Source organism: Echinococcus granulosus (assembly GCF_000524195.1).
Source record: "Echinococcus granulosus chromosome Unknown EG_S00018, whole genome shotgun sequence".
NCBI lineage: Eukaryota > Metazoa > Platyhelminthes > Cestoda > Cyclophyllidea > Taeniidae > Echinococcus > Echinococcus granulosus.
In genome coordinates this window covers 13,834-32,778 of record NW_020170398.1, presented here as the reverse complement: position 1 = coordinate 32,778, position 18,945 = coordinate 13,834, and the positions used below count along the sequence as shown (strand labels likewise).

Sequence of the window (18,945 nt, the reverse complement as noted above, 5' to 3'; positions counted from 1 at the left end):
AATAGAATGCTTCACAGAATATGATGACGTGATCCGTAACCAAACTGGTATATGAACATACCTATATAAAACATAAGCACCCGAATTCAATTTTTGCTCAATGCATCTTGACGGAAACGTTGCTTGGCTGCTTCAAACCCGTTCTACTAATTCGCAAATGCATTGTAATGGAACACCAATGAAGAAAATCCACTCGCATTTGTATAACCCAACTGAATAGGAAAATGTAGTGTTTCGCGGATTTAAGTACCATCCCAAGAAAGCTACGTCAATCCTCATATGCATGCACGACACAAAGTCTAACAATTAAGGAGGCCAGTGCATTCGTCTGGGAAAAAGATTCCCTATACACTATCTGTTTCCACTTCGATAGATTCCTTGCACGTGGAATTTACAATTTACAATGCCAAGTAAACAAAGTGCATGATTTGACACAAATGTTCCATCGAATTCATCTTATGAGGTGCTAGGTCGTGGGATTATTTCTTTTGCATACAATATGTGCTAACACTGATGAATACTGGCATTAAACCACTGTCTTACAGTTTTGCATTTATTATCAACAGTTGTCACCTGACGCCAGCCAGTTCCACAATGAATGATAAAGGGTGAGTGGGAACAAATGTTTGCTTAGGGAGGACTGAATTCACCTGAATTAAGCACACCTTACTGCCATTGCATTTGACGTTAAATGGGTAACCGGCATTTCATCATCTACCACATTAGAACGCACCAAATTGAATCAACACCATGCAAGAAGACAGAGCAATTCTTTAGAAATGGAAGTATTGAGTGGCGTTGAGCATGAGAGCTTTACGTGTTTGCTTGCTTAGTGTTGGAAAGTGGACCCCTTTAAGGTATAATGAGGACAACGCTCAAACTCCGTAAACGTTCTCTAAATAAAGTGGAGAAAAACCATGAAAACAAACAAGCCTAATTCTCCATTTACCATTGAGAGTGGAATACCGACTCTTCAATACTTGTCGTGGTGCCATCAACTTCTAGTCCTGCCCATATCACACTGGTCAGTCTGTACATTAATTGTTAACTTTATTCCATAATAGTATGACCTGTAATGACATCGAGATTGACTCGATGCCCCACATTTGTGGTAGAAGGGACCAAACCCGATCCAAATTGCATACACTGCTGTTTCCTTTGACCAGTTGACACATCTGAACGTCGCAGGGGAAACCATCTGCTAAGGATGGTTAAGCCTTGGTGGATTCACTCCTAGAGGAGGGTTATAACAGCAGTGACATTGGACTAGACCAAAATTCGTGTTTTGTGAAAGCACCATTGCTGGAGAGAGACCAGTATGGAAATTAACTTTGAGGAATTGTTTGTTACATGCCCCTAAACACAACCATTTTACCTTACCCTGTGGACACGAGACCTCTTCTCTAAATGTCTGGCTGAAGTGATTGCTCTTTGACACCCATATTTGGTTCAAAACATCGGTCAATCATTATGAAGGCTGGTTCTCGCCTAATTTCATTTCGCCAGTGACATCCAATGCCACAATATGTCAGTAGGATAGATGGAGATCCGAGGCTCAGTCTTCCTTCCTTCTTTGTTAACGATGACAGTATGCATACATCCCGTTGGGCTTGAAGTCATGCGATGCGAGTCAGTTCTACTAACAATGCCTGTGTTCCTTCTTTTTCCTTTCATTTACAATTCCTTCGCAGTTCAAAATGATCCATCCTATGGAAAAGTTCTTCAGCAAATTACGCAGGGGGAGGTCACACGAATGCTGCCTCTAGGATAACAGCATAAAAACAAGTCCAAATAAGAGCTTAAAAGCAAAGAAGAAACGCAAGCTGTGCTTATGTTACTACATTTGTGTCCCATTCCCTTCATTTTGAAGTGCACTTGAGGAAAGAATTGCCACGGTTCTGCTGCATGGTATTGAATGTGGACGCAAAATTACGGAAACCGCTGAACGTCAAGTCGGAATTAAGAGCTAGACCTACCTGTGAAAAGCAAAACAATAATCTCGTTTAGTTGTGCATAAAAGATGAGACAACTGTGGAAGACCTCATGAACTAAAATGTAGGACTCTTATGCCAAAGTAATCACCATCACATTCCACAATTTACCACCCTTGTCAAACAAGTAAAAACAAACTGCGAATGTCAGTGCTACACAACATCTCGCCACCAGGATCCAGAAAGTAGGTGAATCCAGTCCCAACTTCCTTCACTCCAAACTCACTTCCACCTATCAACTGTCATCTGGAGTATGGCATAAGCTCGTATGATGAACCGTCTCATGTCGAGATGAAAGTCAGTACTCAGAAAAGTTGGGGTGGGTGGGGAGTAGAAGGAATAGGAAGAAAAATGAGGATGAGGCACTCTTAGCATCCTCACTCCTTCCATCCTGAAATGTGGTCTAGGGTATTCGTGATTTAATCTTTGCGATGCATGGCGTGAGGATTTACGCTGTGCTGCGTTGTCCCCTCTAGAGTTTTGTGCTCTTGTACTGTGTTGCGTTGCAAGAGCAAGGGCAGCAGTAGGAGTAGAAGTGATAGCAGCACCTTATCCTCACTAATTAACATGCCCTTGATGTCTTTTTCGAGCAAGGAGAAGCCTTTACTACTCACTTACCTCTTGTGTCGAGTAGACGGATCTCAACCACAATTACTGTTTGCACTTCTACAAGTGTAGAAGTCACGGTGAGTAGTTGCGTCTGTGATGTGCCACACGCACACTCACACACATCACAGGCGTAGTCTTGATTTGTGGGAAAGCGTGAGTGATCTGTCAACACAATTACCCATTTCTGGATAGTGCTCTCTGTCATAGCATACCACATTGGAATAAGGTGCCACAAGGCTGAATTTCGCTGCTTCGCAACTGAGTGGAATCACAAAGTTATGCTAAGAACAGCGCAATCTGAATTTTTTCCTGCTTCATAATCGCCAACAACTATACTACGTTAATCGCTTGTTCAACTGTCAGTTTTAACAACGGGACACCCGGCAGCTCCGTCATTGTATGGCCGCCGAGCAGATGCGCCTCTGGGATATGCCAGTAGTCCCAATCCCTTCTCCATATCGAATGCATACAATCTGCCCGAGTATTAGGTCTTCTTTCATTTTCAGGCCAGTCTCGGGATGCTGGAAATGCGCACTTTTTACCAACTAATAAGTGAAAGAACTACTTCCTTGGCGATGTGATTAATTTTCGAGAACTTGGGTGCCTGCACAATAATTTATCATTGATGACATGCATGTAATTTTGGCACGAGTTCCTTAATGTTATCATCAAAGGTGAAATGAACGATTAAGGAACCGTTTGAATTCTCAAGGGCAAACTCGGGTATGTTGCTTCATGTTATCAAAGCTTTACTTTAAAACGTTCACTCTGACCTCTAACTGACTTGTAACATTTTTCCTATCAAAACCTCTCCTACTTCAAGGAAAGGCTCCGTAGCAGGCCAATGGACAGATACAATAAACTGTTAATCAACAATCTTATAGGAAGTGCAATTATTCTTCGCTAAATTTGCTACACGTTGGTGGCGCAAGAGTGCGCTGTTCTACTGAAAGGCAAACTGAGTTGAAGAGGGGGCTTAAGGCCATTTTTCAACTAAAAATATTTGCGTATTGGAAGGTATCTGTAAAGAAAAATACCTTCTATTTTAGTGGGAAGAATGCAGCAGCCAAGCCTTCCTTAAGGCAGTAAGAGGCCACAGGAGTGGGGTGGAAGATATATGACTGCCATGTAGAAGAGCTGAGGTTACTGGCATGGCACAAAGACCATGCCACCGAGCAGAAGTACAATGTGTAGGGAATAAAGTGCCGTCTAAGCCTAACGCAGAGTTGAAGGGAATGTCAAAGCATTATGAGGATGTATCAGTTGCAATGTGATCTGACCCCTCATGCACGAATTGCTATGCAATGTCCACTTCACCTGCTAATCAGCCATACATGGTTCAAACAAGGAGGGGAATTTCGTCTTCCTCACTAAGGAATGCGAGTGAACAAGAGTTAATAGTAAATGGCAAATGCTTGGTGACGTACTTATTTTACAGTTGATTTTTCCAATACATCGTCAGTTATGTAGACTAATCTTCACATATTATGTAGTGCTTGGGGAAATTGAGGACGATTTAATTGAAATGCACTTCCACTACCGGTTATTTGTGCAAAGCACTAAAGGGGGTTGTGTGGATAAGTGCCTTCCCCTATTGAAGGGACATTTGGACACGTCGAACACTAGATTCTGGGAGGGAACTTTTCCAGCTCAGCCCAAATACCTCATTCCTCTGATACACCACCAATCTCCATCCATTTCTCACCAACAAACAAAAAAGGATTTTTTCTCCGACTAGGCGCGTCTTGCATTTGTTGTGTTGTTTTAGGGTTATCCAACCTAATTGTGATGGTTTTTTTACAACAGTTACCAAAAACCCATAAATACCACACGTCACACATTTGTGACGTGTGAGCTTAGTTAAGGAAATCAGGTTTACCCTGGTATTAAAAGCCCTAATTTCATTTTATACTCATGACTGGGAATTTAACAATGTAGTAGAAGAGTTTAAACTGCGTTTAGGACACACGCGATGATGCACGAGGATGCCATTTGTTAATGAGTACCACGAGCAACGGGAATTAAATCATTCGCCTGTAATACATTTTAGCAGTGGTTTATCGCTTGATTCTAACACACCGTCTATATTATCAACAGATTGGACCAGAATAGACACAACCTAGAAAGCCTTATTTGCTTTAAGGACACGAAGTGGGAAGGCGGACAACTGGTAGTTAACTGTGTCAGTGTTTACTGTTTGGGAAGTCGGATGACCCTCAAGGTTAAAGAGCTGCCACCCTGTAGAGTGAAGGCGGCTGCGAGGATTACACGCACTCTATCCATGGCAGACGGTATCCTGTCATGTGGTTTTTGCAAGCCGAAGGTGTGTCGGAAGTCCGGATTCATTTCCGTCAAGGGTAGTAATGAATGAGTCTCTGGTAGAGTAGTTTGCTGGTACATTACAATTTTAGAAAAGTTGTGTGACAAATTCAGAGCACTCAGAATGCCTGATTTGTTAAACTTACGCCACCGAGAGATGAAGGCAAGATCTCAAGTTTATTTCTCGACGGAGGTTGCAAGAGAGCTGGGGGTGTAACCATGCATTTGTACAAGTTGTGAATAGCAATGGCATAGTCCACTTAAGCACAGAATGTTTGCTGTTGGAAGCTGCCTCGTAAAGAACAGAACTGTAGCAGTTTTGGAGTCAATGTTTGGCTTTAAAAAAATTGTCGTCGTTTCACCTCATGTCACCACCGATTTCCTCATCTCAGCCCATTGTCACATGTGACACATGACATACACGACAAGTTCGTTGACGACTGGCTACACTGCTATCGCGTAAAGTAGTCAAACAGACTTGCGATCTTCTCGCTTTAAGTCGTATTCCACTTTGGATAAGTGGAAAACTGATTTTGATGCGTTGGTTGCTTGCGTAACGCTGCGGTTAGGTTACGCGGACACTTACGGCTTCACGGCTGTACTTCCGCTGCCAGTTGCGATCACCCTTCTGCAAGCCGGCAATACACTTTCCGCCCTGGTATTACGACTTCTTTTAACTTCAGGGAGGACTCGAGTGGCTACAATATTTTCTCATAAATAACACTAGGGTTTAATCAGTTGTAAAATGATTATGGTATGTAACTGACTCACTAGTGAAACTGCACAGTTTATGGGTTCCCATAAACTGTGGGCATGACTGTGGTTACATTAGGAGTTATTAAATACACCCTGAATTTCCAGAGTAAATAAATTAATTGTAATGTATTGATTGTTTGTTGAAGTCTTGGAATTCGAAATAAGATCATTCGGGTGAACTCTATCCAAGTGGGCTGACTCCTGGGCCATTCTATTGGCCCTAAACTCTACTGTATGTATTGCGGCTTCTCTCGTCGTCAAGGCAGTCTCTACCCCCTACATTCATGGCAGAGGAAAGCCAACACGATTACGAAGGACATTTGTCATGATTTCGATTGCTTCGTGGTAAGCTTTAGGGAGATGAAAAGTGCATATGCTGTGGACAGGAGGAGCGCTGACAACACCTAACAGAAGGGCTGAAAATGATGTCTACCCTTGACAACTACCCCAATCCCGTGATATGCTGGAAAGCTATTTACTCCCGAAGCGACGCTAGCCAGGAAACATCCGAAAAGCTTGTCACGGAGCTGTCTACCATACCTGTATAAAGATATCAATTACTTGATTGGACGACGCCTCCTCCACTTGTTTATTAGCTGGATCGAACATGGATAGATATGGCAGGATGGCTCCAAGGTGAGAACAGCGTAGTAAGGAGGAATAGACGTGAAACCCTTCCCCCACGGAACAGTATTAAATCCGAGCCCTTCTCCTATGACTGCTTTTAGTCCAGTGTTTCCTCGACTACCAATGGACAAGCACGACGACCACTACATTCGCCTCTTCCTGATTCAAGCTTGCTCACAACACAAAACTGCAGATGTGGCGGAACTGTCAAGAGGGAGCAGTGACGATGCGATCAAGCATCTCCTCGCTTGCATGGAGTTCGATGACTGGCACAGTTGGCTCGTGAGTGTTTCCTTACATCACCGATTGTGTTGCGATGGCTGACGAGGGAGGTTGACTAAGAGGAGTGTCACGGAAGATGCTGGAAAGGGGAGAGGGGCTATGCAATACGTTGGTTGTTTGTCGGATGACTTGGATGTTCGACTATCGTACCTTCATCGGGTTGGCTGCAATCCGTGCCACGTCAGTAGCCCTAAACCTTACTGTACCTCAACAATACATATTCTAAACGATCACCTCATTTCTTTTCGTTTACACAGAGGTCTCGGTATAGTGCGCAAATGTAGGCAAAAGTTTGCATGAGTGCAATATATTCGCAAAGTTTACTTCGAAATGCTTGATTTTATGAAGAAAATTTGCCGTCAAAATAAAGGAATGCATCATTCAAGTTAATGCTAGACAAATTATTGAAGCAATTTAATCTGCAAAAGAATAACATTAGAATCCCTTGTGAGAGAGTTAAACGAGCATATATGTGGTTCTACGCCAAAATTGATAATTGAAACAAACCTCCCATGCATTAAACGTACACATGTTGCGTTGCACGCCCTCAAGTCATTCCTTCGAGCAGTTTCCATGAAATTTCCGGCATGAGCCAAAAAATTATTCCTGAAACTACGCGTGGGAGATGTGTACCTAATCCAGAATTTGACTTAATTTTGAAACCCACTCTGGGCAATCTCGTAATGCCTGCTTTTAGTGAAGACGCGTTATGACCATTTCAAACCAACGCCCACCCATATTCAGACTCCCAAAAGGGCTACTTCTGCACAGTTGAGAAGCAATGCATAGCCAATCACCTCATGACTCAATGTCCGAATATACAGGGAAAATCGTGCACTTGATAGCCAATTCCATCTGCGCCACCACTACTTCAAAGGCACCCTTCCCTTTTCCACTTTGGCTTTGTTCCAGCTTTTTGCAATTATGTCCATGTGTCCATGCATGATTGCATAGGGTAAAGGCATCCAAATATCAAGAATGTTTTAAATTTTGTCATTTCAAAATCACTTTTAGCTCCGTGACAGTCTTCCGGAACAAAGCGGTCTTTGTATCCACCGCTTAGCTTTCTGTGTTGGCGAGTGTGATGGCGGGTTCCACTGATATTTTGCGCGCTTAAGGATAACGTCAACTACAAAACAACCAACGCCGTTTGTGGAGTGGAAAGGAAGTCGTATTTTTGCAAGGTGACTTAAAAACCCATCCCTCAGACTGCAAAAATTAGCCATGGGAGGATTAGCGCTTTAGTCGTGTTTGAAGGGAGGGGAGGGGAGGGGAGGAAATGAGTGGAGGGAGGTGTTGTCTCGTTTCATCTTTCATGTACTGATAGTATTACATTGGGTGGATTTACCTTGGTTGTGGGCAGATAGTAGGATAGGGTTGGATTTCTTCTAACTTCTTGAGACGAGGTGAAAATCACACCAAAACTCTGCCCTGTTGGGAAAATACTGTATTTTGTATAGATGATTTTTTGACGGAAATCTTTTCTAGCCCAAGAAGTCTCCAGTGGATATTCCATTTTTTGCTTTTATATACTCATGCATTCACGTGGTTTCCTTCTATTTCATATGAATGCAACGAATTTCGATGAAACCACCTTCGTCTACTTCTGATCATTGCACTGACGCATATCCGAGGCCGAGGAGAAGTGATATTTATTTTTGTGAAATTTGAGGAAAGTGTAAGACTGAAGTGAGGTAATATTCTCTTGTCACCCCACTTCACAAGTTCGGTGGAAGTGCAGGTGGATTATTAGTGATTGGGCTTACCATTTTGCGTAAATGTTTGACTTCCGGATGTATTGGTCCTACCAACCCAATTTACTGACCTCATGGTTTGTCGGCGGCGCAGTAATACAAACACACATTTACCCTAATTTCAGTCAGTTGAGGCAGACCCTTGCTAGCAGCGTGAACAATGCAACACTACATATTTGTCTTTCAAAATGATATTTTCATTTTGACAGAACTCACCCACCTATTCCAATACCGTGAATGTGCACAGCCTCTATTTACAATGCAAGCTTGGCAGTGCAGTCATTATTAAGACTATTATCATGAAAGTGCAGAGTGTCAAGTCCCCCCTAAAGCGGTAATTTGCAATGTCACCACAAAGGATTTATTAGGAACGTAGGGACTGAAAGCCTTGCTGCCGAGAGTGAAGAACAGACGTCAGTCCAAAGAGTCCGTGCAGCCAAGTGCAAAAGTAAAGTAAAAGCATCATTGTTACAAAGTAGACAAATAACAAACAAGTCTGGTATTTTACATTAAACGACCACTTCCATAATGACCAATCCAACCGTGACTCTCCAAGGTATTCGTATTGTAAAATGCAGAATTGCCATCCCAAAAGCACGGTTAGGTGTGTAATCCTCTATAGCAGCAATTTTCGTGGGAACACATGAATGTGAAGTTACTGGGTATGGTTATGCACCACATACATCAATGGAAACATGTTGAGACATTATTCGATCCCAAAGATGTAGCCAACGCTGAACATCCGGCATCTGAGCTGAGAAATCTCACTCAAGATGACCGTTTGAACGTGTTTTCTACCAACAGCACACATGTGCGTCATCAGCATTTTCCTACCCATACCTGAAGCCACAAATATGACGTATCGAATATGGTAGCTGACTGCACTAAATCGCACTGTTGACGGAGTTTTGAGTTTCAAACGATTAGGTAGATACTAAAAGTTTTTGGGGTGGATATAATTGCAGTTTTTAGTTTTAGAGCATCAGTTGCACTGGTGCAAGTGTCCGCTGACAACCAGCATCGTCATATTGAAGCAACATGATTTCCGGCTGTGGAGATCAGTTGTGCACAGAGATCTTAGAGTGAAAAGAACTGTAAGGTTGGTAGGTGAACCAAATGTCATACAAGGAGCTAAGATGGACCATGCTCAAATGAAAACAAGTTTTGCGTCTCAAATTTATCATTGGAGCTGGAGAGTATTGAACAATTTGGAGGAACTCGATAGCACAAATTAGAGAGACAACAGAGACAAGAAATAGTTTATAGCATCTTTTTTTGCTTACGGATAGTTAATATTAATTGACTCGAACATCACGCATTGGTAAGGATCAGTCAGAGACAGAAAGTGACTTAACTGACCAGAAAAGAGAAGATTGCTTTGATGCTCAAGAAAACGCTCAATGGAGGCGAACCAACCCACACTTGGTAGGACAACCTTCCCTCCATCAGGTGACACACAAACAACACTACCACTCACTCCATCTCGCCCAGAAATCAGAAGCCTCTCAGGAGCATGAAAGCAGCAGCAGCAGCAGCAGTAACAACGCTTCATTGACACAATCTTCACCTGCCACATTACACTTTCTTTCCCGTCATCGGCCCAAAAGCATCTTTCTTGCGTAGGAAGGTGACGTCTTGACTAAGTGGTTTGATGAGCCGATCGGCCTTAGGAACGGCTTTGGGTTGAGTGAGCCCCTGAATGCTGCTTTTATGATCCACCCTTGACCGAACCGATGCACCATCGTCTGCTTGTACTGCGATGGCATGGCATAGGGGAGTGGAATCCTTTTAACCTGTTAACCGATGAAGAAGATGCAGGCATTCATGCTTAGAAAAACGCAAAACAAGGATTGTACCAACCCAAAGTGTCAAGTTAAGCAAGAAAGTAGAAACCTATCAACATCTATTGTGCGAAAACTCTTAGAAGGATCTCGAATACTACACTCTTTTCACCAAAAATAAACGGGCATGGCTCACTTTGACATACTTGCATTGCTTATACCTCCCCAAAACGGAGATGTTTAATTAAAGCTAATATTTAACTCGGGTAATTCTTCTGAGCGATTAAACTTAGGTATGTATTCCTCTCATCAAATGAAATGCTCGAGTGAAGAATTGAGACTTCCGGTCATGTGAATCACGCTGTGAATGTTAAATTCACACGAGGCCTCTCACGTATTCAAAGTTTACAATAAGTGTGATTTCTTCTAATACAAAGTGGTGGATCCTGAGTTCTCACAATTCAGCCATCAAAAGCACTTTTAATTTAACAAAACCACGTCACATGGAACAGTGCGTATGATCTCATTCAGGAGGTCGCAAAAATTGCAGCAGCAAGTACCGCAACGATGGACTTGCGCCTTTCTGTTCCGTATGGTGTATGAAGGTGAAAAACAACTGCTGTTATTTCGCAAGTCTGGACAGGTTATAACAAGTCATTGTCACGGGCTTAGTTGAGTGTCGCACCAAATTTTGGCCACCTGGAAGATCACTGAACATGATTTTGAATTTGGAATATGAAAGAGGAATATTTGACATTGGCCGCCCTTAGATTTGCGAGAAGCTTCGAGAAGACACAAAGTGGAGCAGTTTCATCTCTAAATGCTCAACATTTGCACTATTTCAAAAAGGGTGATAAACGATGGCAACTGTCAATTATTAATCTGAGGTCAGTTCACTTTCATGCTTGTCATGTACTAGACGGTGCTGAAATTGTATGGAAATGGGCCCGAAAGCATTCAGTTCATGCGAGGAAAAATTATGCAAATGAACCCTCACTAAACACCCAACTTCCCTTCCAACAACCCGCAACCGTAAATGGGAGGGTAAAGCAAAGAACGATTGTGCTTAAACACACAAGTAAACAATTTGAGAAAATTTTGCCGTACTGCTCTCGACAACTTACTGCGGTTTTCTACCGGGTCTATTAACGGTATGGATATGCTCACATTTCGAGAGTGGTAAGAAAGAGTACAAATTAGCAGAGAAAATCCTACGAATGGGTTCCTTGTTCGCTACATTAAATCATACAACGTGCTTTGTGAGGGTGGCATTCGGCTTCTTTTCCTACATGCTCCTATTTACTCTCAAGTTTATTGGAGCCATGATTTGTGGAGGGTAGTCCAATGACACCTCAAACGCTATAGTCACCAAACAGCTTGGCATAATAGTAGACCATCACATCATTTACTGCGTAGAATAACAAGCAGTAACACTTGCCACTGTGCAGGAGCAAGGTCTCTTAGTTTAAATCCTATTAAGGCATGATTTGTAGTGAAAGAATTGGTAAAGTTGAGGCACAACATAGTGGATCAGAGTGGTAACTCAGTAGAGAGTAGGAAGACATTCCCAAGCTCAGAGCTGTGCTAATTTAAGTGCCTCAAGGCAGTTTGCTTCTTCCCACCAAATTGTGCATTTTGACAATGGAGAGGAGGAGGCAATGATCAGTGCGGGACTAAAAAGTGGCTATTTACAAATCTAGGAACTAAACTGAATCACACTGAGCCAACGGACAACTAACCATTTCCCAACTAAGCAAATCCGAACTGTGGAAGTGAATAATGAAGTAAAATGTCTCCTAGACAGATGCACTAAGACTTATGAAGGGACGATCACAACAGTCTACAAGCCATCCAATGCAAACTGAAATTGTCTCGAGCTAGCATGCCGATTGAGAATACTGAAAATTCGGTTTGCCATGATATTTTATGGTTGGCTACAGTGGATGAACGGAATGCATGTAAGTGATTTAAATCCAACTGATTTTGAAGAGGACACAAGATACGGTGATATGCAATGGTCCGTATACACAGAGGATTACAAATAAGATTTGTTCCCAATCTTAGGGAATCCCTAATTTATTGTTTAGTGAAAACAACCTCCTCACTTACGATACAATGAAGATTGGTTAAGAACGTAGGTAAACACGAAATTAACAGTCGCCAGTGCACATGGAATACTTCAAATTCCCTCCAGATAGCTCTTAACAGTTATGAAATTGCTCCAGTCTTATTCACTTCACCAACGCCAAAGACTTCACAGCTAGTACACTTCTCCTGACCTACAGACTTGGGAACATCCTCTGCCTTCGCAACTGGTCTCATTCCATTCTCCGACCTACTAACCCCAGCCACTTCCACTCCTACCGCCACCAATGATGGTGTCAACGCCTTCACAACTGGCAAACTCAACCCTCTCCTGCTTCCTCCACACGTGAGTGATCCCCTTCTTGACAGAAACCATCCACCCTGCTCTCATGTGTTGAACTCGACAAGAAAAAAGAAACCGTTTTTCATAAACCAACCAGACTCGACCACACTTACCATTCCTAAATCCTTTTTTACTGGACTGATGTTGCAGGAGGTGGAAAAAGAAACGAAATTAAGCAGAAAATGCAGCGTGATTTGCCTATTTACTTTAAACAAGACGAAAGTTGGCGACAGCCCTGTCACAGCAAGCGAGGTTAAGGTGATAAATAAAGGAAGAGCACCCAAACAAGAGGGTTGTCAAGCGAATTTCACCTTGGATACCGCCTAGCCCCACCACCATCATCATCATCCAATTCCACATCATTGCAAATCGCCGAAATGTGGTGCTGCACTTGATAAAGATGGTAAGAAGGAGGAGTACGAAAAAGGTGGAAGGGCATGATTTAGGGAATTCAGATGTCAAGTAATGGAAGGTAGGAGAGATACACGACTTTCTAATCTAACGAATGGGTTTATTTGAAGGTCACCTTCCATCGTCTTTCAAGATCATCAACTATTTCGAACTAACTGCCATAGAAAGTGAAAATTTAATGGCTGCTTAATCCAACGCTTCTTGGTTACACCAACACACGCTGAGTTCTTACCTCAGAACAAAGTAATTTTGATGGGAAATTTCCACCCATTCGAGAGTTGCCGCTCCCATAATTTACTGTGACAAGCTTGCTCAATCTCCACACAACAAGAAAACATTTCGTTTGTGCTTGCAGCACGCCTATCATTTTCGGATGTAATTAGAGATTGTTTTCGGTATCAATTGTCCAAAGGGTAGCGCAAATTAACTTGACGTGAAGTGCTGGATCAAATACTGGGGTAAGGTTAATTCGTAAGGCTCTCACAACCGACAAGAGCGTGGGTGCAGTTGTAGATGGAAGAAAGTGAAAACAGAAGAGAAATGTATCTGGGCAGAGAGGAGTGGGCAAAGGGAATGAAGAAGATTGCGAGAAAACCGTGGGAGTGTGGATTTCATTTGGATTGAAAAAGGGCTTGATATTAGGCCAAGAATTAGGAGTAAAGTGGAACTAATTTTCAGTGTTCTCAAGGCGAATATAGGAAATGTTATTTTGGAAATAGTAAATTTTCTAAGCTGTTACGAAGGTGGGGTAACATAGAGCCAAAGATAAAGTCCGGGCAAACGAAACGAGCAAACGCATAATAGCATGATCCAAGTGTATTGGGAATGGGGCATTTAAACGACCGCGACGGATGGTATATCTGGATGCAGATAGAGCCCTGTGCAAAATCTGTGCAATTTCGGATGAATAACAACCCTAATTTTGCAGGAATGCACGAAAAGCAACTTGGTAAGGAGTTGGTGAGAGAAATGGAGGTGCTCAGACAAATAATTTGGCACACGAAGTGTTATGCTGGGAGCAGGACGAATCGCAGTACTGAAGCAAATATCTACTGAAGTTGGAAGTCTAATGAAAAAAACCTGGAAACAAACAGCATTACAAACACACTCTACTCCTCATCACTTATTTGGAGGGAGAAATGAAGGTCAGTAAATAAAATTGTGATCGGAGACCATTTGCTACTACCATACTGACCAGCTTGTTCCTCCTTCTCAGCAACTTCATGTTACTCTTTTACGCATTCCTTCAAATCTCGCCACAAATAAGGTGAGTAAAGGAGGTAGCAATCACCAAGTGCAATGCGCTCCTGCGATAGCGAAGGTTTCTTCCACTGATCCATCTAGGTTAAAACAAGCATTTATTGCGATGTGCATACTTCTTTTTCTGGCCTTAAACACCCTCTCCTAACATTCGCCCCGCCACACACAAGTATTTCCCTCTGCCTGTGTGTGCTTCATTTGTGCATTTCTGAGCATCATTTGTAAGATGGAAATCCAATTTCTACACACTTTCATTCATTTCCACATTTAGGACTCCATCAAGATAAATGGAAGAGGGATTGTAGTTGGTGCTTTTCAATGGTGGGTTGACGTCAACATTGAAATGAGAGCGTGAAGGACTTGCGCATTCTACATCTCGGAACAGAATCCCACACCAAAGAGCACCTTGACACACAAGACTGCATGGTGAGTTGGTATGGGCTACTGTACAAAACAAGGAGTAATCACTGTATGGGGCTTTGTCAAATATTCAATCCATTCGTTGAAAATAACCAGCGTTTCTATTTACAAACTACCACTTTTTAAGCAGGTCACAAGCTTTCCTCGAATTTCCCTTTCTTGCATCCATAAAACGGTCCCTAAGCATACCCGATTCTTCTACCTCACCTTTCCCAGCCATCTATTTCACCTCGCAAATGATTATGTGGCATCAAGAAGAGTTGGTAGTCATCACCTGAAGGAACACAGGTGGGTTGATGTGAGGTGAGTTGATACCTGCCTTCTCCCCATCTACTCTACTATCATAACTACAGTGCCCGACAACTCTTCTCAGAAATAAGTTCTGTCGTCTCTGCTCCAGGCAATCAAAAGCATCTCGCACCTTTTTGTGACATATGTGAAAGAGAAGAAGAGCCGTCAGTTGATGACATCCAGTTAATTCAATGTAAATGGAAACGACAACTTCCCTTCCCATTCAATGAAAATGGCAAATAACTAATTCTTGATGAATGCCAAACATGACTGAACATGCCTGACACACCAAACCCAAGTCATGCGTTGCCTTGTAGCACAGCATTATACACCTTCTCCAAACACTGCAAGTTCAACTTGAAACTGATAATCACAACTGCAAAGTGGAATAAACGTCGATTTGTGCTGCAGAAAAGCTCGAATCACATGTGTTACGTGAACAGATACCTTAACAGCTGCACTTTGTAGTAGACTAGGAATAACAATTTCAATTGTGGTTTTGGATGAAACAAGGATATGTTGAGTCACATCCACCACGTCCAACCGACATTCTGCTATGTTGGAATTCGAAGTAGGAGGAAAGTAGTAGAGAGCGCAGCATAAAGCATCGTACCATGCCTTATAATACACGTATATACAAACTACAGGATCTAACACAGAAATAAACAGTAATTTAATGCAACCAGCTACAATAGAAGGGGCATGAATAATTTGGACATCCAGTACACCGGGGTATTGGAAGTTTGAATGAAAGGGGGTATTTACATTAGACTGTGAATAAAATTGGTGATTTGAGAGAACTGTGCAGGCAAATATTGTAATTGACTGTGCTCAGCAGTGGACAGAGCATAACCACATTGACAGAGGTGTCAGAATGATGAGAAACGACATCTTTTAAAAAAAATACTTAAAATACGATACCTCCTCACCGAAATCCAGTAAGAAAAATTTCCAAAGCTCAATGGCCCTTAAGATAGGAACCATTCACAAGCGAAGATAGTCAGATGAAGTGTCGCACGGAACTTCATAAAGCGTTAGTGAACCGCTCCACGTGGTGAGGTGGACTTGACCTATAGCCGAACTGATGTATGTGCATGCTTCTATACAACATAAGCACCTAAATTCAATCTTCTCTCAAGAATCATTTGTGGAAGCAATTCTTAGTTGATTTTATGCCCACTTACTAGTGTTGAAACAGCTTTTGATAAAAAACCAATGAAGCAAAATCAGTGGCATCAGTGTGGTCAAATTGGATGGGGATGTGTGATGTTCCTCGCATCAAAACATCATCCCAAGGGGGTGCGTGTATTCAGTGGGATTTCCAGTTGCCATGTCCACACACCACGTAGAGTGTAACGATAAAGGAAGCCGGTGCATTGGTCTGGGCAAGAGATTCATTAGACTCTGCCTGCGCCTGTGTGTTTCAACTTCGACAGATGCCTCGCACGCAGATTTTGTAAGGGAAATGAGTCATGGGAAACCGATGCTGCAGCATGGCACAAATGGATATTAGGCGCCACGATGAATGGGAAGTGTTTGGTTTCATCCTCAAATTCAGCTACATAACGGCGCATCCAGCATGTGTTGTTTAGAAAGGAGCATAGATTGTACCTGTGCTTACTTCAACTGACAAAATACTTAAGAAAGCTTTCTAGAAGTTCTCCTGCAGTTAGTTTTAAAACCACTTAGACTTATTTGACTGCCGCATAAATAAATATGAAGTCAGAGGCATGAATATGGAAGGGATGCCTAATGGCTCCGGTAAGTGTCTAACATTCCTTCATTTTATCATACGATGCAGGAAATGGGAGACTGTGAAAAGGTTTTTCGCTTTCTAGAGATTTAGCTATCGCTATCACAGTTCTGTGCAAAATTGTAACTCCCCATAATCAAAAAGTACCATAAAGCGGAGGAAAGGGAGGCCACTAAGTAGGGATAGAGAAGATTGCATACTAAAAGCAAGTAGTTTCACGGTTTCACTTGAGGAGAAAGTACCTGTAGACAAAGAAATGCTTGTAATATTTGAGACTGGTGTGGTGTCGTGAGGGGGTTAACCGATTCCAGCCTGCCAGGAAGGTGTCTCCATCCTTCAATGCCTCCTCTTCTCTCACTGCGCTCTTCTCCACCTTGAGCTCTCTAGGAACCGAATACACTGGGTCCACCTGGCCCACAGCCTCTTGGAGGACAGCAGATAATTTCTCGCCTGTGGGATCTGGCAACACAGCGGTCTGTTCATTGGCGCTAATTTTGGTGGAGTCGAGGTTGGACGTTTTAAGCGTGTCGTCAGAGGCAAGAGTGGAGACGAGAGTGGGGGCTACGGAGATGGTGGTTGCTACTTCGATGTCATCGCTTTCGTCCGCCTCTATGGGAGTAAGCTCTCGCAACTGGTAATCGACCTCCGAGATGAACGAAAGATGGACATTGTGGCTTACGCCTGAGCATCCCTTCCACCTTTAAACGATGGTTGGAGTTTTGCAGCAGATCGGATTAAGGATGAGTGTAAAGACATTCAAGACTGACATCTAAGGATTGCAATGCGTTTAAGAGCGTAGGTACTGGTGTTTGTTTCTCAGAACTACTTTTCTTAAGAAAACACGTTCATGACTGACATTGGAAGATGGCGCTGCATTTTGCAACATGGAGACCGGTAACCTTTAGAGCATGAAGGCGTCTACTATATTTAGGGAGGTCTGCAAGGAAACATAATGGAAGAGCTATCGAAACTATGGTCATTTCCGCAGTCCGTTTCTGGTGACGGGGTTCGAAATAATGCTGCGTATGATGGCAGCGACACCGGACTAGAAGAGGTTATAAGCGACCGTTGAGGAGCCGAGAATAAATGCATCTTCACACGATTAAAGAGGATCACAGAGGCTGCTGAGAAGCGGTAAAATTGGAATGGATGCACACTGTAGGCCAACCAAGTTATCTCAACTGACGTGCTTCGTTACCACTTCTGCTCTCAAACGAATTACGTTTTCAGCGATAGCGGATGCAGACATTGCAATGGCTTTTAATGTTGTCATCAAATTGTGCATCGAAAAGCAGAAGCACCTTCCATACTCCCATCTGAATTATTTACATAACTGATTTAGGGAAGGAACGCTTGTTAAAAATAACAAGATGCACATTTTAGACGCATGGCTACTTTTGCGCGAGATCTTAAAAATGTCGCTGTCTGTGCCAACACAGTTGGAAAGAAATTAGGGCATGGAAGGCAAATGTCCTTCTGATTATGCGACATCCTTCCTATGCATATTTTCAAGGGCCCAGGCAGCAGGCGACACATGTTTATAGAACTGATTCCAAAATCATACCTAGTTTTGTGAAGCACAACAGCGGGATGAACAAAAATAGAAGTCTACTGACGAGTAGATAGAGACTTGAGGTCAACCAAGGTTTAGACAAAGGCACCTCTCCGCACACACTCCCCGCCAGTCACGCTTAGCAAACTTGAATGGAACTAGTAGAAGTTCCGCAACGACGACAAACGGAGGCGTGTGATACTACCTGAAAAGCGCAATGCGCGGCAAACGTTCACAGAGAAGCATTGATGATGAGTATTGTACACATCAAATACATGTAGTTTGAATGCTACGTTCTGCTCACCGCACTTGCATTGAACAGGTTTATTAACAGAGGTGCATTTTTAATTCCTGACATCGAGCAAGTGTATTGCTCGATATTTGTTGCGATTCCTCATTGACTACCCATTTTTTGTAACAGAAACAAAAAAATCCGTAAGGTCCAATTCCAACTGGTCGGTATTTCGAGCTGATTGACCATGACAGTGGTAACGGCGAAAAACAGTATCAACTATGCGGAAGGGTCAACTGATGCGTGCCTTTACCATGGTTGCAATGTGTAGATGGACACACATAGCCTAAAGTGGATTTACCGTCACAATATTGCATGGTACGTGAAGCAGCTGTCCAAGGCATCCACAAATAAGTTCACTTAAATATCTAGAAGCATAATTACGCCTTTGATGAAGTGCGGGTTAATCCTAAAATGTA

The 18,945-nt window shown here is 42.6% G+C and overlaps 1 protein-coding gene across 1 annotated transcript; it reads left to right on the top strand. All coding sequences in view use genetic code 11, as the record gives it.

The window, feature by feature from the left end:
* Positions 1-6,425: 6,425 nt before the first annotated feature.
* EGR_03417 (hypothetical protein) lies at positions 6,426-7,685 on the top strand (the record flags this gene model as incomplete). The annotated part of the gene is made up of 2 exons (XM_024492666.1): positions 6,426-6,584; positions 7,599-7,685. The coding sequence occupies 2 exons, from the start codon at positions 6,426-6,428 to the stop codon at positions 7,683-7,685; spliced, it is 246 nt and encodes an 81-aa protein (XP_024352799.1).
* Positions 7,686-18,945: the final 11,260 nt, after the last annotated feature.